The sequence below is a fragment of the Euprymna scolopes genome, chromosome 31 (assembly GCF_053919585.1).
Source record: "Euprymna scolopes isolate OS-2025 chromosome 31, ASM5391958v1, whole genome shotgun sequence".
Taxonomy (NCBI): Eukaryota; Metazoa; Mollusca; class Cephalopoda; order Sepiida; family Sepiolidae; genus Euprymna; species Euprymna scolopes.
In genome coordinates this window covers 54,151,128-54,175,209 of record NC_136512.1, presented here as the reverse complement: position 1 = coordinate 54,175,209, position 24,082 = coordinate 54,151,128, and the positions used below count along the sequence as shown (strand labels likewise).

General features: G+C 32.4%; 1 protein-coding gene across 3 annotated transcripts in view; it reads right to left on the bottom strand.

The window, feature by feature from the left end:
- Positions 1-24,082, bottom strand: part of LOC145255747 (uncharacterized) — a 212,731-nt gene that overhangs the window by 14,654 nt on the left and 173,995 nt on the right. For all 3 annotated transcript variants that reach the window (XM_080114390.1, XM_080114392.1, XM_080114391.1), the window contains 6 exons: positions 22,736-22,797; positions 19,544-19,583; positions 16,560-16,637; positions 12,654-12,853; positions 9,180-9,233; positions 1,840-1,949 (listed from right to left, as the gene is read on the bottom strand). In XM_080114390.1, coding sequence (XP_079970516.1) covers positions 1,840-1,949; positions 9,180-9,233; positions 12,654-12,853; positions 16,560-16,637; positions 19,544-19,583; positions 22,736-22,797 — 544 coding nt within the window. The remainder of the gene's footprint in view (positions 1-1,839; positions 1,950-9,179; positions 9,234-12,653; positions 12,854-16,559; positions 16,638-19,543; positions 19,584-22,735; positions 22,798-24,082) is intronic.

The following is a 24,082-nucleotide window of genomic DNA, read 5'->3' as shown; positions in this document are numbered from 1 at the left end:
GTTACTCCTTAAGAATCTAATCCAAACATTCAAATTCCTTGGTCTAACATTCATAGGCAACATGAATCGGAACAAATGCTTACAAGATACTGCCAAATCTGCTGCAAAAAGGTGGGCTCCCTCACACTTGCTAGTATTCTATAAACTTTACGAAGTCATCATTTGTGTATGTGTAACGTATTATTGCATCTAAACTGGGTGTATCAATCATTAGTCTCTCGCTTCCCTCTTATACAGTTAAAAAAAAGAGCCTATAATTTAATAGTCTCACACTATCTATCAAGCTCCAACCCCTGTATCATCACCACAATGTAACATTTTTTTGTTTGTTTGGCTTCAATAGAAATGTGCTCTGATAAACTTGTTGTGCACTTGTGACTCCTCAATGAAAATATTCATAACCAACCTGACAATCAGCAAAATCTCACTCCTTCACTATAGATCTCCAGATGTTGGAAAACTTTTTACTCTAATAGCTTCTTTCCTTAAACTGCTTGCTTTTGGAATTCTCTCCCTGCTCCCTATTTCCCTGACTGTATCAACATGCAGAAATTCAAATGTAATCTTAGCAAATATTTTACTACATAACTCCCCAATTAAGATGTCCCTATAAATCTGACTTAATTTACAGTAGCCCTTTTGTTTGAGTTGAATAAAAAAAAATAAGTTTAGAGTTAATTTAGATAAAAATCATGGGGTGCCATATTTTAGACTCCTAAATTGCAAAAGACATAATGTGATTTGTATGACTCTTCAAATAATTAAAAGTGCTGACCAATGTTTATAATAGGATGGAATATGACATAGGAAGTGATCAGCATGCCACTTTGATTTCATATTTTAAAGATAGTTGATGATTTTTACATGTTTTTATTCATAGGTATTACTAACTAGCAAAGCATTATCACTGTTGACCAACAAAAGAGTTTATCAGGCATGCATACACAGTGTGATGATGAATGAAAGTGAAATCTGGTGAATGAGAGTTGAGGGCATGTGTTGCATGAACAGAAATGTTATGATGGATATGTAATGAGTCTTATGGACAGGCTTATATCTGATGACCCTAGAGGAAGATTAAATTTGTATATGGAGATGTGTGAAGAACAGAAAACTTTAATGGCCACATTAAGAGAATGAATAAAAGTTCATGTGTTAGCAGTTTAATTAGAACAGTTGAGATAGGAAGTTCAGTTCACAGGAGAAGGTAAAAAAAAACATGGGAGGAAGTGATTAGAATGGACTTGAGAAAAAGATGGATAAATGAAGACCTGGGAAGAGATTGGAGATCAATTTTTAATACATGCAGAATGTAAAACAAATGTTGATGATAATGAAGATGATGTTACATTTGTATACTTTACACAATGATTTCATCATTATCATAATAATGAGAACAATATTTCAGTACAACTAAGAATCATCACCCGTTTTACATGCTGACATGTGTTGGACAGCTTTTAGAAATCGATTTCCAAACTAACCTATTTCTGGCCAATATTGAGAAATGTGTGCAGAACAGGAGACTGTTGGTTTTGTAACATTAAAAGTATGGATGACAATTATTGAGTTAGTAAATGTAAAACATTTGAGGTAGCAGGGTCAGTTCACAGCAGGAAAGGCCAAGGAAAACAGAAAGTGATAAGGATGGATTTGATAGAAAAAGGGATAAATAAAAACTTATGTCCGCCTATAAAACAGACGTTAAACTGAATACGATGGTGATGATAAATTCATTAAAATAAAAAATCATTTGGACACATAGTTTTCATGATTCTGCTAGCATTGATTGCAAAAATCAGAAAATAGACAAAAAAAAAAAATCATGCGATGACTCACTGAGCAATTTTCTGTATGTCTACGCCGAATGTTCCTGTCTTTACTTTGGATGGAATTCTCTGGATGGTTTTATTGGGTGGCAAATGATTGATTGATATAACTAATGATATCTGAAGAAATAAGAAAAAGAATTCACTTAGTGTCAAAAAAAAAAAAAAAAGAAGACATTAAAACTGTTTTTTGTTCAAATATTTAATAAAACGGAACATCAAAATAGAAATAAACATTCGTCTATAAAATTATATTTCATGGTAACAACCTTTGTTTTTATCCCATAAGTAATGTCCAAATTTAGAATTATAGCCTTTACCTCTTCATATATTTTAAAGACTAACTCATCAAGATGGTTCTCTAAACTTTGGATTAGCTGATAATTATAGATTATTATATGACTAGTTTGGAGACGGAATGCGTTGTTGTGATAAGTGATTTTTTTCTCTACTAATTCGCACTTTTTATTTTAAGATTCAAATATTAATAACTACATTTTATTTCAGTATTTAATTTATGTATTTCTGTTGTATTAAATGCTAGCTTCTTTTTTTTTTTTTTTTTTTTTTTTTTCTCGTCCATAAATGTTTATCTACCAAGTTGATCTTAAATATTGTATAATCAATCCATTATGTTATCATTTTCAGTCCCCCACCCCTAATTTCTGGCTCCCATCTTATCTCGCAATTACTTATAACGTCACCAACTAATTTCGGAAGAACCCCCCCCCCCATCCGATTTTGTTTTATATCATAAGTTGCTTAAAACGTGATTAGTTAAAGTTCAGAATAAAATCACGCTTTCTCTTAACGGTTAATTTAAAAAAAAAATAAAAAAAAATCTTCTGAACGCTATTAAAAGTTAAATTCTTCACTAGTTTGGAGACGGAATGCGTTGTTGTGATAAGTGATTTTTTTCTCTACTAATTCGCACTTTTTATTTTAAGATTCAAATATTAATAACTACATTTTATTTCAGTATTTAATTTATATATTTCTGTTGTATTAAATGCTAGCTTTTTTTTTTTTTTTTTTTTTTTTTTTTTCTCGTCCATAAATGTTTATTTATCTACCGAGTTTATTGCAAAAATAGATTACCTAATTGTACTCATATTTAGTTCGTGGGAGGGGAATCTATCACCATACTTTCCCTTAAACAGGTCCGTTGGACTTTTATTAAGTACAATACTTAATAGTTATTTATTTATTTATTTATTTATTTATTTTTTTTTTTTTTTAATGGAGAGTAGAAAACGCATTGTGGATGCGTTATCGGCAGCTCCTGTTACTCTCGCTTCTTCTTATTTGTCCCTCAGTCCTCATTTTTTAAATGAGTGATTTTTCTGACAAAGGGAGAAGAAAAAGCTGTTTTCTAGGTTGGCAGTATTTTTGCGCGAACAGTTGGCAGAGTTGGTGGAAATTTTCTGTTTCTATGTCTATCCTTGTAGCCATGTCACTAGTAAGGGTGCTGGAGGTAAACGTTTTGTCTGGGCTGACGTTATCCGCCTGATAGTCAGGGACCCGAACCTTGGATTAACCACTAAGGAGGCTGTCCTATCAGCAGGTGCAAAGTACTGGGGCTGCTGTATTGCCATTTGGTGAATGGAATCTGGACCATGCAGTAGCTTCTGGTGGGGCCTCTCGATTCCATACTAGTGGGTAATTGTTACGGCTTTACCTTATCATTAGCTACAAAAAAAAAAAAATTCTTCATTTCTTTTTCTCTCTTAGTTTCCCCTCTCTGTCCTGCTCTAAGTAAATCTGTCGACCTAGTCCACAAATTCCAAAATTTCATCATGACAAGTTTCAAGAAAAAATACACGATTAAACCCGGTTCTCCAACTTCCAACGTAGACCCCTACTACCATGTCTCCTTCTCCAACATCAGGGGTCTACGTTCTAACCTTCCAGAGGTTGAAACCCAATTACAGGAGACTAAACCAGACCTTTTATTTTTAAGTGAAACTGGCATTGGACAGGCTATTTCCCTAGATGAGTTTGCAATTACAGGATACTCTAACTTAACTTCTAAATCTGACCCCCAAGATCGCCATGGGCATGGAATATGTGCCTATATTAAAGATAGCTTTCCATGTGGGAGGGACATCTCCAGGGAAGATCCTAACTTACCCTATATGTGCTTCCGGGTTGCTTTAGCTCACACTACTGCATTTATATTTACTCTCTATCGCCCCCACAACAGCGGAGTTACTATCTTTCAAAGCATATCTGAGAAAATTGACCAAGTCCTTTCTACTTATCCTTCAGCTAACATTCACGTATGTGGAGACTTCAATGTTCACAACGTCGAATGGTTGACCCACTCAAACAAGACCGATGATGAGGGGAGGTTCTGTCATGATTTCTCCATTGCCTATGACCTCACTCAGATTGTTCAGGAACCTACCCGTGTGCCCGATAATGACGGCCAGTATGCGAGCCTACTAGACCTTTTTCTCACAACTTGCCCTGAACTATGTTCAGTTTCTGTTCTGTCGCCTCTTGGATCTTCCGACCACTCTGTTGTATCAATTAAGATAAAAATGAAATGTAATAAGTCCCCAGACGTACCACTTCATCGTACAGTATATCGATACACTAAGGCTGACTGGGATAGCTTCCGTACATTTATATCTGATCTACCTCTGCATTCCATGTTTAAAAAGGATGTGTCCTCTATAGTATTAGACCTAACTGAATGGTTAATTGTAGGTATTGACCATTTCATACCCTCTAAAAAGTTTCAGCAAAAACCTAACAGCCAGCCATGGTTCTCTCCAGAATGTGCTGCTGCCATTGCGCACAGAAATCACTTTTTCCACTGCTTCAAACGTAATAGATGTATGGAAACTAAAGCCGTTTTCAGGACTGCCAGCAACCATTGTAAGAAAGTAATAAGGAACGCAAGAGAGTTGTATGCTCAATCTGTTAAGTCCAAAGTAGCTGAGCAGCGGCTTGGTTCCCACCAGTTTTGGCAAATAGCAAACAGAATCCTGAACAGAAGCGTGTGCTCCATCCCAACTATTATCAATGGACCTGAGGTAATCTCGTCAGCATCAGACAAAGCCAAACTCTTTGTCAAGAACTTTGCAGCTAATTCTACCCTTTGCGACCAAGACCGCCAACCCCCAATATTTCCTCCTGTATCAGAAAACACGCTATGTGATATACGTATATCTGTACGTGATGTTGCCAAGCTAATCAAAAACCTTGATTCCAGTAAAGCAACTGGCCCTGATGGTATTCCAATTATAGTACTCAAAAAACTTCAACCTGAACTAGCGCCCATACTTACAAAACTGTTTAAACGTTGTCTTAAGGAGAATAGTTTCCCATCTCCCTGGAAAATCTCATCAGTATGCCCTGTATTTAAGAATTCAGGTGATCGCTCATCCCCCTCTCAGTACAGGCCAATAAGTCTCCTGTGCGTCATGAGTAAGTTGCTAGAATCTGTGTTAAATACAGAAGTAATCAAACATCTCAACAAAAATAACCTTCTTAGTGACACTCAATATGGTTTCCGTTCTGCTAGATCTACAGCAGATGTCCTTACAATTATATCGCATAGGATTAGCAAATCTCTCGATGGTGGCAATCTTTCTAGGGCAATTGCTCTTGACATATCTAAAGCCTTTGATAGGGTATGGCATAAAGGTTTACTTCATAAGATCGCTAGCTATGGTATAGCTGGAAAAGTCTTCTCAATTATTAAATCATTTCTTTCTGATAGGTTCATAAGAGTAGTAGTTGAGGGGCAAAAATCAGAAGCTCACAGTATTAATGCCGGTGTCCCTCAGGGATCCATCCTGGGCCCAACTCTTTTCCTGATCTACATTAATGATCTTCCAAATCATATCCTTACATCATTTGTAGACATTTATGCTGACGACACTACCATTTATGGTACCACATCTAAGACAGTAAACGAGCAAGTACTCTCCAATTCTCTCTCCTCTGATCTTGAGCATGTAGTACAATGGGGAAAGGAGTGGCTGGTTACTTTTAATGCATCTAAAACCAAGCTTCTCTCTTTACATCATCAACATTCTAATCCACATTTGTCATCAATTGAAATGAATGGCTCTCGTCTTCAGGAGGCCTCAAGTTTTGACAAGCTTCTGGGCTTGACCATTACTCCTGATCTTAAATGGAACACGTATATCAAATCTGTTGCCAAGGCCGCTGGAAAAATGGTGGGATCTTTCTATCGATCCAGTAGATATCTCACTGCTGATGCTATTCTCTATCTATATAAGAGCCAGGTACGTCCAAGGATGGAATACTGTTGCCACATCTGGGCAGGAGCTGCTAGAAAAGACTTGTCCTGCCTTGATAGAGTTCAAAATAGACTTCGTAGCCTCGTAGGAGATGTCCTTTTCTCCTCCTTACAACCTCTATCTCACAGAAGAGATGTTGCGAGTTTGTCTCTGATGTATCGTTATTTTCATGGAAAGTGTTCAACTGAGCTTCAATCTATGGTCCCCCCTCGCCAAACTTTCACAAGAAACACTCGTCTAGCTGTAAACACTATCAATAATTTCCCCCACTCTTTATCTGTGCCTAAACCTAAACATAGATTCCATGAACAAAGCTTCTTTCTTAGAACTGCACGCCTGTGGAATTGTCTTCCGTTTTCCTGCTTTCCGGCTGACTACAATATGGTTGTGTTCAAGTCTAAAGTAAATAAGTTCTTGATGAGCCGTTCCATATAAGTTATTAAATTTACCAAATTTTCATTACTAATGATTACTATATTGACCAACCTCTACTGTACACTCTTTAACCCTTATCCTTGAGTGGCCTCTGGGCCTTGATAATGTGGTGATGCCTTTGTAAAAAAAAAAAAAAAAAAAAAAAAAATTATAGATTAGTTTATTAAACAAAGAAAGAATGTCTTTTGACACAACATCAACAATATTGCACTCATCCTTATAACTCTTTCAGCAAGTAAAGACATCTTATAAAAGCAAATTATTTATTTTCAATTAATTTCATTCTGAAATATGGCATCCAAATTTCATTCCCTCCCTATTCCCTCCATATTTCACATGAAATATCCAACACATAGAGCAAATTCAGACTTGGAACCTAGATTGTTGCGTGGAAACCTTATCCTTGCCTTTAACATCATGCATGTCAACAACAATGTGTCTAGTGACCTTTTTTTCACAGAGAGGGCTTTGTGGAAACTCAAAAAAGCTGTACTTGAAATAATTTTGGCCAAATCTGCACAGAACATAATTTTTGGTTCAGATTGCTGCATTGTGAAGCAGGTTACCAGAAGCTGTGATCAGCCTACAGATGACAAACAGTTCAAGGTAGCACGGTATGAAACATAGTTGCTGATCTTTGGATAATTATCCCTCACTTGAGCAATGGAGGATGTGTGAAGAAGTGTTTCTGGTGTAAAATGTCTATTATAATTTAAATAAAGCCTTTGAGAAGTTTTTCCCTTAAGAGCCAAGTCATGGTATGTATGGAACCCATCAAACAGATGTATCATAATCATCTTAGCCTCCTTAGAAGAAAGGCAACATTCTCTGTATGTGATTTTGCGTCATTGACAGTCTACCAGAGGTAATGACGATATTTATCATATCTAGGATTAATCATTTTGGAGAAACCATTCAGATGGTGTATATCTTCAAGCTGCCCATTTACATGACTTGTCGCACTTCATTATTTTTGCCACAAATCTGATTTGATTTGAAATATATTTTCCACTTTCACCTTGAAAGTTAAAAATAATGTTTGCTATATAAGATTAAGTAATAAAAAAAAATTTCATGAAAAAACTACCTGTTGAACTTGCATTTCTTATAAACAGCTGTAAGATGGTAAATGGCGTTAAAAAATTATAACAAATTTGTCCTAATTTAATTATTTTAAATCTTAAAACATCTAATAAAAGAATTATTTAAATGTATAAGCTTTTTAAAATACATTCTCTACTGCAGTATTCTTTGTTTAATTAATTTTTTGTTTTGTGAAATAAAACAAATTTATTTTAAAAAATGAATTTCATTTCTTTATGTTCTAATATATTTTAGCTATTTCATGAACCTAATCAATAATTTACCCTAGTAACTCCAGATGGAATCCAAGCCAAATTTCAATGCTGACTTTAGATTCTGTGAAAAATTTAACCCTTACTGAAACTTATTTGAATCATCTAACTATAACGTGAAAACATGAGTACATATTGGTCAACCCCTTGGGCTGTATAACACTTTGACTGTGATGGCAAAAAAGAACTCTTCAATCTCTCTATATGTTTTTCGATAAATTACTTCCCTTTGTTCATTTTCTCTTAGACTGCTATTGTTCATGCAGAGAAGCGTGTAGATCTTGGTAGAATAAAACTTTTTCAAGAATATTCGTACATCTTATATTAATTCATCGCTATTAATTATTTTGACAGTTTTCAATAATTAAATGAAATAAAATATTTTTGAAATGTGATATTATGGAAACAAAATTGCAATTATGAAGACATGAATTCTCAAAAAGGTGTGCAATGAAATTTAAACAAATATTTTGTGTACAAATTCAAATACAGACCGACACATAGAAATGCTGCTCATGGCATTGTTAATAAATTTCACAACCCTTTTTGCTTTCCAACCATATTATGGTATAAATAAATTTCAGTCTTGTCCATCAAGTTTCAGTAATGAAAGTTCAACAGTCCTTGTTCAATGATGTGCACCGGGATATGATGTGTAAAATTATCAATAACTCTGCACACTACTTTTTTGACATTGTCCTTATGATCCTCTTCAATTCACGAATCATCAAGGGATTATTTTGATAGATTATCTTTGAAATAATTCCATATAAAAATCAGAAGTGTGTGTGTGTGTGTGTGTGTGTGTGTGTGTGTGTGTGTGTGTGTGTGTGTGTGTGTGTGTGTAAAGATCCAGTTCAAAATAACATCCCCAACTGATGAGATGATCACCAAACTATCCCCAGCATAACATCGAACTGCAATAAATCAAAGACTGTTGGACATTCGGGATTGCAACTTGGTTGATAATCTAGACAAACTGAACTTTATTTGTACTAAATATGGTTGGATTGCAGAAAGGATTGTAAATTTTATTTATTCCATACGTGACATTTTGGAGGGATTACCTTGTAATATATATTTTTATGATTTAATGTTATCATATTTTTAAAGATTATGAATCAATTATTAATGAAAAAAATTTTATGTATAAAAAATAAATTTCATTCTCTACAACCATATGAAAATTTAATTTTTTATGAAACTACAAAAAAATTTTTTTAAATTAAGGCCAGAGAAAAATACATAAAAAAAGAAAACAAAGTGATAAATCTTTTACTAACCTTATTCATAGAAATTGTTTTTCTTGTAAAATTTGAAAGCCAATCTTTGCTGAGCTGGAAAAATGCACAGAGAAAAATTATCAATTATTATGAAACCAATAAAGTAACCAAGAGCAGAAAATTAATATTTATATTTTTTTAACTTACTAAAAATTGTCATCAACATATTTGATGATTATGTGCTTGCATGAGTTGGACAACTTTAAAGAAACTGACTTACAAAGTAAGGTCTTTTTTATCCCTTATTTTACTCAGTTCCATTTTTATCAATTTCTCCCATAATTTCCTTGACCTTCCTCTGTGAATGAAACCTGATATCTCAATGGTTTTATATTTACTAACCGAAGTATCCTCATCCATTCTTTCAATGTGACAGTACTATTAAAGTCTACTGTTTTGCACACATCTCTTTCTCTACTTATGTATAAAAAGCACTTGTGTGTGTATGTGCATGTGTATGAAAGAGAGTTTAATCTATACAGATTTAGAAAAGGTTGGGTTGATTTTTTTTTTTAATTTTACATAAATGTACTTTATGTGTGTCTGAGAGTGTTCTTATATAGATTTTGTATCAGAATGCCTCCAATAAGTATCAAAAATTGAAAAAAATCCAATTAAAGAAAGAGTGGTTTGATTTTGACCAAAGTGAACATCCTTATACAGCCTAACATCACAAGTCCATTTGAGAAGTTTTATCACCGCATCTCCAGTTTAAACAGAAAATCTTTTAAACTTACATGAGATTTAGCTTAGGAAAAAAGTATTTTCTACACAAGATTAGATTTATCACAAAGTGGAGAATTCCATTAGAATTTAAAAGATTATACTTAGAGCTACATATCAGGATATAATGTTTCAGGATTTTTTAGAAGAGGATTGATAATTTGTATTATTCATACTACTGATCTCATCTCAGAGGTTATGATATAGAGAATAACACCCAACACTAGCCCAAGTAATCCAAAATATCAGGATATATCCAGCATAATTAACTTGATACACTGTTTTTTGTTAGATCACTGAAGTTAAGCAATGTTGAACCTGGTCAGTACCAAATGGGTGGTTATTTGAGAATATCAGAAGCTGTATGTAGTAGGATATTGACACCTACTGGCAAGAACTGCAAAATTGTGTTGTAAATCAAAATATACATGCAGCTGGAGATTGCTTGTGAATTTGATATTCTCTAGAAACCTCCTTCTTCAAAGGAAGCTGGTTCAATCTGCCTAAGGTGTGTTGAGAATTTAATATCCATAATTATTTTTCTCTGAAAAGGAAAAACATGTATGTCACTTGGCATCGGGGAACACGGAATAAAATGAAAATACACCCAAATACATTACACACATTTATTACCATAACGACAAACGTAAAAATGAAGACAGGAACATTACATAAGAGCAAAAATACAAAATGATACAAATGTTCGTAAACTCAACCAATGAGTGTTATCTCTATCATTGATAGGACGGATATATTCCGCCAATGCTGGATTTGAGCTCAGCATAGGAAATAATGTTTGTTACCATCTAAAGTAGGATGTTTTTTATTATTTCATGGATCACTACTATATAAGGTAGAATTGGGTTTTGATCCACAGTGGAGGAAACGTGTTTTCACATCTGCTGCTTCAAAACCTCTCTAAGGGAAACTAACCCACTGATAGCCTCAGTAACTGATGTTGTTTTATTATTCTCCTACAACTGAATGCCACTTTCTTTGTTCATGTATGAACAGGAAGTTTAAAGCAACATATATTGATTAAGATAACAAAATCTTCCTCTTTGGCAGGTAAGTTGACTGGATTCAGAGCCATTTTTCGAAGCTCTGTCTTGCACCCTACCATTTCTGAATTTGGTAATGAGAAGCTTACATACGATATAACTTAACAATGCTGTAAAAAATAAAACATCAAAGAACATGACATTATTGAGTAAGAATGTTGAAACAAAGGGAGGACAGAAACATCTGATGCTATATCTGTACTGTGACTAAGTGGAAAAAAAAGAGGGGGAGAGAGAGAGAGAGAGAGAGAGAGAGAGAGAGAGAGAGAGAGAGCAGAAAAATATGTTTTTTATGACAGCACGTTGAAGGTAGACATATTTAAATTTTTTAATTTTTGTTTGGATTTTTAGAACACGCCATTTTTTTTGGATTTTTAGAACTCAGCTTAAAGTGCTGACACTCCCTCCCCATCTTTAATACTAGCTTTTCTTCCTAAAAATCGAACCGTTTGCTCGGTATCATAACAAATTGTTTTTTCGCTGTAAAAAAACAAAACAAAAAAAAAACTACTGGATGAAATTAAGTGAAATTCTTTTTTGAAGAACTTCATTCCATAACGAATATGTACAATTTAAACTTTTTTTTCGATATTTTCATTTTTTTAATTGATTAAACTATACAAGTACCAATACTTTTATTTTTAAAGCATCGCTTAATGAAAATATAAAAAACCAATTAAAAAGCAAATCATAATGCAAGCATTGTGATTTAGTTTCTAATTTTTCATATATATAATTTAATATGTTGGTCTTTACCCATACAATTGTTTCTGATCATTTTAAAAACACACATTTTTTTTCTTCATAATAAATTCAAAATGTTTTCAAAATGCTTCTTTAGGGAATTTTTATTTTCGATCACATTAAAAAAACAAAAAAAACAAAAAAAAAAAACAAAAACAAAACAGATTCATTACCATCCAAATTTTTCTTTTCCTTTTACCTATCTTTTTTTCTAAAGTAAACCAATGAGAAAATTTAGTTTCATCCTTATAAAGGCAAATTACCAAAACTAAGATTAAAATATACCTGAAAAAAAAAATAAAAAGTTATCTTCTTTTATAACGTCTAATTTTTTTGATTATAGGAAAACACACACGCACACACAAAAATGCATATAAATAATAAAAAAAAAAATTGGATTATGTAGCAAAATAAGAAGGCAACTAAGAGTATTTTTCATTGGTTTCCTTATTAAGATTAAAACTAAAATATAATGATAATAAACTATGTCTAGAATCCTTATTGAAATTTTTAAAATATTACATGATTTTGATTGAAGAAAATATTTAAAATTTAAGCTAAAGGTTCTTAAGAAAAAATTTTAATTCAAAGGATCTTGCATAATTAATTCCTAATGATTATGGATTAAATTTAATGCAAGTTTGAACTATTTGATTTTTCAAATGAGGGAGGTTGTACCAACGTTATGCCCCTCCTCAATGCTTCCAAAGAAACTGAAACTGAAATCTGGAGAATACCTATTGTTAAAATTTCACAAAAAGTGAAGGTAGCTGAACTTTCGCCAAAGGTTTCCATGCCCTCCTTGCATAAAACTAAATATATTTCACATTACCTACCCTAACAACTATGCTCCCAAATTCAGAATAATCAGTTAATTAGTTGAGAAATAAATCGTGTACACAGATATACATGCATAACTTTGTATAAATATATGAAATTTGCTTACTGCAAGCGCACTTTTCCCAAGGAGTATATCCCCATGATTGTCTTTTCCTTTTTTATAGCATAAAATCCGAAGAGTATGAGAATAATCCAACTCTAATTCAAATTCCTCATTCCATACAGGGCGGGCATCATTGCATGGTTTAGAATGAGCTTTGGTAAAGAATTGGCCACAAGAATCCAATTCTAAACAACAATACGTAGCTAGAAAAACAAAAGAAAGATTAAACAGAATTAAATAACATTAAATGAAATGGAATTGTATTTAAAATTTCAGTATCTATCTATTTATGTATATATATATATATATATATATATATATTAGTAAAAAAAAAAATGCAATAATCCCAAAAATTACAACACATTTCTTAAATCATGATTTAGAAATTTTAAATGAGAATTGATAATTTGTATTTTTATTTTGCTATGACCTATAGTGCAATAAATAAAAGTGATAATCTTTTCATTCATATATATATATATATATATATATATATATATATATATATATATATATATATATATAGAGAGAGAGAGAGAGAGAGAGAGAGAGATTTATAGATAAAATACTTATCTATGAACTCATGAATATGTAAAAGGAGTTAAACCCCCATGGCTAGGGGAGTCAATTAATACTAGAAACAGTTATCACTATACACACACATATATATTATATATATACTAGCGGGGGTACCCGGCGTTGCCCGAGTGTTTGTTTCCGGGACGGGGGGGGGGGGAGTTTTAAAAAATGTTATGGTAGGTAAGTAGGAAGGATCAAACCCGGAGTCATGAGTAAAAGTAGGAAAATAAAGTGTAAAAAAAAAACAAAAAAACATCTGCAACGTTAACAGTTCAGCCACCAAGAAAAGTCCATTCCAGTTGTTTAGGAAAAAAAAAAAAAAAAAAAACGACTACGGTAGGTCGGCGCAAACGTGAAAATATAATGTGAATTGTCCAGCACGCTAACCACTACGCCACAGAGCACTGCAGCCTAGTTTAGTGATTTTAAATAACTTCACATGAAAGAACTACGAAGCCAAACCGGTGTTTTCTTCTCAACTGTTCCTTGTGAACGATCCCAAACGGTGTTAAGTGGTGGCAGGGGGAGGAGGAATTTATGAGAGAGAAAATATTTTACCACTTCCATTGATCTTAACCGATTTTGGCCGTGACTTCTCAGCAGAAAAAGTATAGAAATCTAAGATTATCGAGGAATTTGAGAAATAATAAGCCTATAACACACCTCAGATATTGTTCTGCCGTTTGTACATATTATATTTGCATGAAATATCTTGATTTTTAATCCTATTAAGGTCAAAATCAGACGGGAAAAAATGAGTTCATTTTATTTATATAGAGATAACCTTGTCTGCCTGAGGAACGGTCTCTGTCAAACTCCTCTGTCAATTTTTGGTATACAGATTTGAAACTTGATATATAGAGGATTGGAACCCGTGGAACAAATTCAATTTAGTCTTTAATTGGTAAAAATAGCTGTTAAGGGGGCCAAAATTAAAAAAAAAATATCACTTGGAAATTGACTTAAAGCACATGTGCAAATATACATTTTTACAATGTTATTTTTTTAGTATTTTTTGTGTTAGGACATAGTACAGATGGTAGCGAATAACGCTAGAGAGCTATATGTTTCGGTTTTGATTATAGTTGATGGCACTCAAGTCATAATTTTTACAAATTTACTTTTGAAATCACATATATATATTAGGTACAATATAATAAGCGATAATAATAAATATGAAATTCGCATGAATTAAAATATCATATTTAAACATTTTACAATTAGACAATGCCGGGTGGCCTGCTAGTATATATATATATATATATATATATATATATATATAGTCAGATTTAATCCAGCTCAACAATCATATATATATACTAGCAGTTCTGCCCGGCTTTGCTCGGGCCCTATGTACTGTTCATAAGTTTACATGCCTATGTATATATTAAAAAGTGTGAATATGTACGGTAATGCCTTTCTATATTATAGTCTTCCTTAACTACCATAAAGAAAAGTTAATACAGACTGCAGACGTCGATTTTTTTTAACTTTGACCCCAATTTTGACCCCTTAGCATTTAGTGTTTTGGCTTCAAATAGAATTATAAAGTAGATCCCTGTCCAAGTAATCTATATCTAAAATTTCAAGTGTTTAGGCCCAAAATTGGCGGATGAGTTTGGTAGTGTTCTCAAAGGTCAAATCGTTGAAATTTGACGCTTTATCAGCAAAATTTCTGTCCAAAAACCGATTACAAAGATTTTTCCAAATCTCAATACCCCTTATGCCAAATTTCGAGTCTGTAAACCGAGAATTGACAGAGTTATTTGGTAGGAAAATGTACACAGACACACAGACACTTTCACTTTTATAGATATACTAGCATTTTAGCCCAGGTGTTTGGATGTGTTTTTGAGCAAAAAAAAATTGTAGTAGGAAGGCAGGCTCAAACCCATACCGCGAAGGAGGAAAAGAACGGGAAAAAAACCCTGACATCTTTGCGGTTATGACCACCATCAAACCTGAAGTAACTTATGTTTAAATTAAGGCTAGACAATCGAAAGGAGAGGATATCTTTCAAAAATATCGGCGAAAAAAGCGACCCCTCCCCCTGTAGAAAAGTGCCTAGTTGAAGTTGAAGATATTAATGTTTTTAACCAATTTTTCGATATTTGTTGTATGGAAGATCAAACTTTAAAACGATACTAATCTTTGTAAAATCCGTCGCCTCTGTAAAAAATTTTAGGCAGACATGCAAACATACATATATACATGCATTTATAACTAAAAATTTTCGACCCAAACCGATTAAAAAGCTTGCCCTATCTCTGAATACCCTTTATGTAAAATTTCAAATGCTTAGACCAGAAATTGTCTGAGTAATTTGGTAGAGACTGCAGAGGTCAAATTTTTTAAAAATTTGACCCCTATTATGACCCCTTAAAATGTATTGTTTTGGGCTCAAATCAAGTTATTAAGTTAGATCCATGACCAAGGAACCCACATCTAAAATTTCAAGCGTTCAGACCCAAAATTGGCGGAGGAGTTTGGTAAAGTTCTCAACGGTCAAATCGTTGAACTTTGACCCCTTAACAGCCAAATATCTGTCTGAAAACAGATCACATAGATTTTCTCAAATCTCAGTACCCTGTATATTAAATTTCGAGTCTGTAGACTTAAAATTGACAAAGTTATTGCGTAGGGAAATGTACACACACAGACAGACACACAGGCACGTTCACTTTTATAGATATACATATATATATATATATATATATATATATATATATATATATAGAGAGAGAGAGAGAGAGAGAGAGAGAGAAAGAGATACACACATTAGAATTGTCCGCATGGAGCCATAAGGCAACAGATAAAATCATTGAGTTACACTTAGTTCTAAATAACAGTCTTTTGGAGGTTGTAGGTTCAATCCTCAGTGTGGGCAATATTAAGAATACAATTGCGTATTACTTAAGATTTCTATCCAGTTATGGGTGATGGAATGAGAGAAACTAACCCTGTGGATTAAATAAAAAGTTCTCTTTGTAATTTTGGGCAGAATCATGAGTTTGAGGATTCATACACGAAGAAAGTAGTTACACCAGTCGAAACATTGTGAAAATAACATCGAAGATAAAAACAGTAATTCAGATAATCCAATTTATGAAATCATCTCTTAATATTTCATAGCGTAACTGTTATTGCTAATTACAACATGCATGTAGAATAGTGTTTTTTGATGGTCTTGCATGTTGTTTGGTGATATAAAATTATGAGGGCTGTTGTCAATTTTCAATTTCAAAACTAGAAGTCACCACCAAGCAGACTGTTACTCTTTAACCCCAAACTACTAGTGATAATAATAAAAACAATAAAAATCATTCTTACTACAATGTTCATCTAGACCCGTTAATTCATGGAGAGTCACACATAAGGAACCAACAAAACCATGCTCTTCCATTTTATCTGAAAAATAAAAATGAATAAAACTAAGATATCTTAATGGAAATATTGGAAGTTAATAAAAGAACTGAAATAGATAAATCTTTATGAATCCATCATTTGCTTGATGTGAGTATCTAATGGCAAAAACAACTGAAATTGCATGTGTGTGAAGAGAACGCATAGCAAAAAGCAACAAAATGTTTCTTAAAAAACATATCCAATCAGTTACGACTAAGAAAATCAAAATTAAAAAAAAGACAGTTTAAATGGAGAAGAAAAGAAACAGGAAGTAATTTTTGGATGAAAAAAAAAAAGTCATAATTCTCTTACCCTCATCATGAATTGTTTAAAGTCAACCTTCATGGTAAAAATTGACATATTCAGTATTTAAAGAGAACTGCTATAAGAGAAAAAGAAGGCAATGAGAGAGAGAGAGAGAGAGAGAGAGAGAGAGAGAGAGAGAGAGAGAGAACCAGAAAAGAGAAATAAAGATGAAGAAAAAGAGAGGAATAAAATCCAGTCATATAGTGACAAAAAAATAAAGAGGTAATTTGACAGAAATCAGTTTTTTCTTTCTTAAAAAAGAAAATGGATTTTGACAAAAATGTGAAGAAGTCACAGCCATGAGAGACTGTAGCAATTTAATCCACTTTTTCTGGATTAAAAAAAATGCTGAATTCCACTAAAAAGCAAGGAACGTACGTCACTGATAGATTATTGTTGTGATATATGAGTTGGTGTGCTAACCACTAATCTATTTCTTAAACAGGTTGCAAAAACAAAAAGAATTTATAATCTAATAGGTTCTGCACTGTAAGGTTGGGGAAGCAGGGAGCAAGAAAGGAATTCCAAAGGCAAGCAGTTTGAGAAAAGAAGCTATCAGAGTCATAAATCTTTACAGTGATGGGGTGAGAGTTTACTAATTATTGGATTGGTTAGGGTGGTATTTAGGTTGAAGGGTACTAAATTTATAGGAACGCATTCCATTGAAATACTTGTAAAACACCAGAGATGCAACATTGTGTGAATAGGACAACGGTTGGATCTTGGTTAACAATGTGGGACCTATTAGATTAGAGACTCGTTTTTTGAACTGTGTTTAAGAGGGAGAGATTGGTGGTTCATGCACCAGCCCAGATGTGACAACAATACTCCATGCATGGGTGAATGGTGATTTTAAAAACATAAGATACTGGCCGGTATAAGTTTTCTAGCCCAGCAGAGAGACCCCACCTTCTTTGCAGCAGCTTTGACAATGTCTTCTATGTATTTGCTCAATTCATGTTTGACTCTCAGGTAGGGTGTATTTTAACCATGGCAATTGGTGGTTAGAAAGGTTTCTAAGAATTCAGCTGTTGTCTTGAAATATGTGTGCGTTCTTTTTGCTCACATGTCGAAAACAGAGTATAGTGTCATCAGCAAATATTAAAATCTTGGACACAATTGTATCAAAGTGGTTATTTATGAAAATCAGGATCTGATTATATTAAATAGTTGACCAGTAATACTGTACAAATTAATTTTCATGCCAAATCTTGTCAAACATTTGAGATATATCAAAACCTAGCTTGATCTGTCTTATCCAGTATATGGTATATGTATCTAGAGATACCGTTATGATATCCTCAGTAGAACAAGCTTGTCTAAATCACTACTACTAGCCATTTATGATGTGGTAGATTATTATTAGATTGATTAATAATTCAAAAATTTTAAAGAAGAACGAAGAAAGACTGATGAGGTGATAATTTTGCAGATCAGTTCTTTCCCCAAAATTCTTGACCATCAATACCACGGAGGAAATTTTCTAGCTATCAGGGAAGCAAGATTTAACAAAGCATCAGGTTTAGAGTTTGGTATGAACTGAGGCAAGCTCAGTAGAGCATTTTTTTTTTATTAAGAATACATGGATAAGATCAGACCCACATGCTTTTAAAATGTCAAGGCTTTTTATGACACATCAGTCATGGGAGGGGTGATGATCAGCTTATCAAGTGTGGTTTTTGTCTATAGTGGGAAATTTGTGAGGGAATTGTTTGTGGAGTCCAAGACGGATGTTAAGTTGAACTGCTAGGCAAACAGTTCAGCCTTATCAGTTGCCATGCAAATGAGATCATGGTGGTTGTATAGATGAAATATTGTTAAGGACTAAATGTAACACAAGTATGTCTATACGAATTTGTTACTTGATTACAATTGTTCTTTCAGTTTTCTTTCTCTTGCTTTACCCAGGTTTGAGATTTTAGATTAATTTACTATTTCACCAAGAGGAGGATGAGATAAATTCATATCATTTCCAAGTGAAGGTGATTCAACAGAACTAACATTTGGTACCAACAAAAATTCACGCTTTTAAAATTTTAATATAGATATGAAAGTATGTGAAAATTCTGAATGTTTCAAAGAAATGGAAAATAAATAATTGTTATGGTTGCTTTTTTCCTATTGCAACCCACATCATGTGACGACATAGCAGCCAACCATTGGCTGATCAAGGCATATGGTCACACATAGAAAAACGTAACTTAGAAGTATACTTTCTGTTTTATCGTTTTTCTTCCTGTCTCACTTTCATTCTTTTCGTTTCCACTTTTAGTTTTATTTGTTTGCTCACTACTCCTATTTCATCCAAACTAATTGTGACATGTCGTCAATCATTTCTCTAGTTAGCTATTTCAAACTAAGTTTATCATGGTGCCTTTGAGATAATAAGTGGTCACTTGTTGTTCGATGTGCATGTACACATATCAGATATATCATAAGCTTTCCGTTTATTTTTGTCTTTATGTATTAGGGAGATTGACAGATGTACACAGTTTGGAATATTACTTGTAAGCATAAATCAATCCTGTTATATTTTCGTTATTTATTTTCTTTTGTTTATGTGTAAGAATAATTAAGAAACTGATAATTCTTATAGAACTTACCTGTGTGCTGATGATTCGATAAGTTGCTTATGTTAGGAACCTGCAACAGAAAACGTTCAAAATGAAGTTCAGAAAATAATTGAAAAATTTGTAAAATAAGTTTGTCCGGAAGAAGAAAAAAATAAAGCCTAATTTATAACTTGGGTAAAAGAAAAAAAAAAAAACATTTTTCTTTACTTGATATAGAATCCATTAGTGACAAAGGCACCATGGCTTGATTTTTAAAAAAATATTTTAATGTAAGTCATCTAAGCTTTTGTTTTTATAACTAACTAACCAGCTTTTCCAACTTGCTATCGCTTCGCCTGAATTAATATATGTATAAGTGTAGGTTTGTATACTGGTGTACAGATATTTGACCACTTACACATAGCCACTTGTACGGTATGTTCCTTGATTTATGCCTTGTTTGATTAGGTGTATTTGTTTATTCCTACCAAGAATAATAGTTTATATAATTTTGTATGTAGATCTCCGTATATATGTTTACATATGTCATTATATACATGCACCTGTATAGATGTGAATATATAGTGGCATATTTGGAAATTTACCCAATTAAAATATATATATATATATAAGCGGGAAAAGACACTGATAGAATTCAGATGAAAAAACCTGATAGATATTACTTGAAGTAATACTTTCAAGGAGATCCTAGCCAAAAAGGAAAAGCTCAATATTTAAGAATAGAACAATATATAAGTTTCGTGGTTCAATTTTAAATTCTGAAAAAACAACATATAGAGACACATATTCGATTTAAGAATTTATTGCTTGACAAAAGGAATATATAGAAAGGGTTATTTTAATTTCCTTAATCCATGGATTTTCAACAATGGCTCATATCATCAGAGGAAATGAAATGCAGTTAGCAAAATGTTCAGCTGCGAATGGACGCTATTTTGCTTTTCAGCACAATTATTGAAATTAGTTTTTTAAGTGGTTGTGGATAATTATATGGAGAAAATTATACGAAAAGAGAAGTTGATACAACCTGGATAGTCCATTATCGGAAGGAGTCCAATGTCATTCGGGGTTATAAATCCGGTGGGCAGAAAATAGGCCCATGGGAGAAAGTGATATTCCCATATAGCAAAAGCGTACTGCTCCTTATTGATATTTCGAAAAGTATATCAGGCAGCCTTATTCGTTGTTGCGTTGATTGTGTGTTAGTTGCTGTGGTCCAAATGTTTTCTCGGTGTTGACAAAGTATATCCGAAATTGTAATTATCCCCATGAGTAATAGAATTTGAGCATTGAATTAAGTGTGCAATGGACCTTGGAATCAATAGTGTAGATATCAAAATACCAAAGATAGAAAAATAATCCTGGTGATGATATTCGGAAGAGTACATTGGAACGGCTTGCTTGAGGTATGAATGGATGGAAAGAAAAGAGCTGGTTGAATGTATTTAACTCTTAAGGCAATCATCAGGAAGGAAAACTGGTCTGTAAGGAACCAATTTTTCTTGGCAGTGGCAGATATATATATCTATATATATCTATATATATATATATATATATATATATATATATATATATATATATATATATATATATAGCGAGATAAGACACTGATAGTTTGGAACTTGTTGATGTTTCATCTACACCTGCTAGCATCGAATGATTCAAGAGCATTATGTTGCATTTTTTTTAATTGTACCTGGCTTGAAATAGATGATCTTGTGTTGACTTAATTTTCTGTGACACAATTAATGCAGAAATAAATATTATAAATATTATGCCCTTATTATTAAATGAGCATTCTGTTAGATTTCTTTCTCCCAAATTAAATCAATATATATATATACAGTGCCATCAAAAAGAAAGTCTGCACTTGTAATTTTTTCAAAAACTGCAAATTTAAGCTAAATTTAATGTAGCTGTTTAAACAACCTATACCTCATTTGATTCGCCTTTTATTCCTCTATAATTTTACCTGTTCATATTTGACTTTTAATTGAAATATTCTAGGGTTCACGTCAATTTTAAAAAAGCCATACTATGCAATTCAGGTCATTATCTTTCCAACGTGCCTTCAATTAAATTCTGATCAATAGTCACTGAGATTTGAAACTTATAAAATTACCAAAAAAGGTGGTATATAGATATATACGATGGTGAACTTATTAAAAACACGAGGGGGTGGTACTCACTGCCCTATGTTGTTATAACAGAATGAAAATGTGTCAAGATATGTACAAACTTTGTATTTTTTCCAATCATATCCGATGAGATGTACACTACCAAAATTTTTAAATAACATAAAATTTAAAATTGTCTGGCTGATGTCAAAACAACTGTAATATCCGAAAATATACAAACATGAAGTTCTTCTTGTTTTAGGTTTTTGCCAGTGTGTATATATATATATACTCGTAGCCAAATTGAATATTTAAATGGTCATATTTTTGGTTCTATGGGACGAAACTTCATGAAAATTTGCAGCCTTTTTGAAGATTATAATACTATTGTATGGTTAAAATTTTATGACAATTATTAAAAAAGAACCTGTATTTTCAAACCAATAAAATATGCCCAAATTTGCCTACATTTGTATATATAGTATCCTGGCAGGCAGCTTCAGTTTTGCTACTTCAGTTGTCTCCCCTGTGGCCACTAATATATATATGCATGCACACACACACCTGTGGGTTGTACCTATACTAGTATATATATATATATATATATATATATATATATATATATATATATATATGATGACTACAAACTCATGTTTGAGAAATGTCATCATCTGACTATTTATAAAACAGTTCAACAATGAGCTGCACCTATATGACTTTTAACCCTGTTACAAACGTATATTCTTGGACTCATATGCTATAGACATGAACACTTGACTCTGCAACCCTGTGGCAATGTATTTTTCAGACCTGTTCTAATCTGTCACCAGCTCTTATTACCAGAAGAATTTGAGAATATATATCTAGTCATTTTGAAATAGATGTGATTAAAATAAATACAGGCTACAATACTCAAAATTTTTAAATAGCATATAAATAGACAATTTAAACTGAAGTATATTTTAGAGTTTCCTACTTTGTATGATTTATTATTTTTTAAATATGTTATATTCAGCAATTTATAGACATTTTAGTCATATTTATAATTATACAATTTGAAATAGGATAAATCATCAATAATAGTTTTGTATGCAATGAATATTACCTTTTTGCAATTTGATATTAACTGCTGGACTTCAGATGTGGTGAAGCTCTTATCCATAATACCTGAAGAAAAAATACATCTCTTATGATTTGTAGTAAAAATCTGAATATTCTAGATGTAAAAATAACAAATGAGACATTTCACAATCCAATCAATATTAAATAAATATTTAACTATATGTATATATATCTGTGGAAATATGATATTTTCAATTATATTTTACCTGTTTTTATATACTAATCCTTAATTTATGAAGCTCAATGTAATTACATACAACAAACAAATGACAAAAGTCTATATTCTAAATTTCATGATGTTGACCATCTTACAATTTATTCCTTTAATTACATTGACATGTTGACATTTACAATTCTTGACAGCAACTGTTTCGTAGTGCAAAATCATTCACTTAATTATTATATCAATCAATGAATCTATTTTGTCCTTAACTCATCAGAAAAAATAGCAACTATCAATCCAGCAATCTATGGTCTTCATCGGGTGAAGTTCTAAGTTTGTTTAGTTAATTTCCTAAATGTAATAAGTTCATAATCTTCAACATTGATTAATATTACCCATCAATTTCTCTGAAATTGTTAGATAAAGCATTAAAACTTGCAAAAACTGAAACTAATATTACAAAATTAGAAATTGACAGAATAAAATTAGCTAGAACCTTAATGAAATATGATAATAAATACTAGACTAGAAAAAACAGAGAATTAAACTTTGATATTACAATGGGGTCCAGACTCTGCGTAAGTTACTAACTTAGTAAGTCTCTACATTCTTGATAAGTTAGCTAAAAAGGAACCAGGATACACTATTCTTTATTAATTCTGATAATAGAAATTTAGAAAAAATTATCTAAATGCTATACAATTTATTTAAAGATATTGATTTTAAAATAACCATAAGATAACTTTACAGATAAAAATCTGATGACTTGTTCTGATATATTTCTGTAGATATTGTGATAATAATTCAGTACTGGGGGGGGGGGGTCATCGTTTTGCTCTTCATTCTTAATTAATTTGCATGGGTTAATACACTGTTCCCTCCTCTTTCTCTGTCTAATATAGCTGTGTTGTGGCCTTTTTGCACAATAAATTCTGCAGTTTCTGGATTTGATTCTTTGTTGCTTTTGTACCACATTTTTTCATTAAGTAAAATAGAACACCATTAGCGGCAGTTTTATTTGCTTCCCTACTGTTCTTAGAGACAAAATTATATAGGCTCTTTTTCTTTTATGCTAATTAAAAGAATTGCTGATATCACAAAAACCAGAGAGAAGTTGTTTCTTGTAGAATTGCGCCACCAATCAAAAAAGTTGCATAAAATAAATGT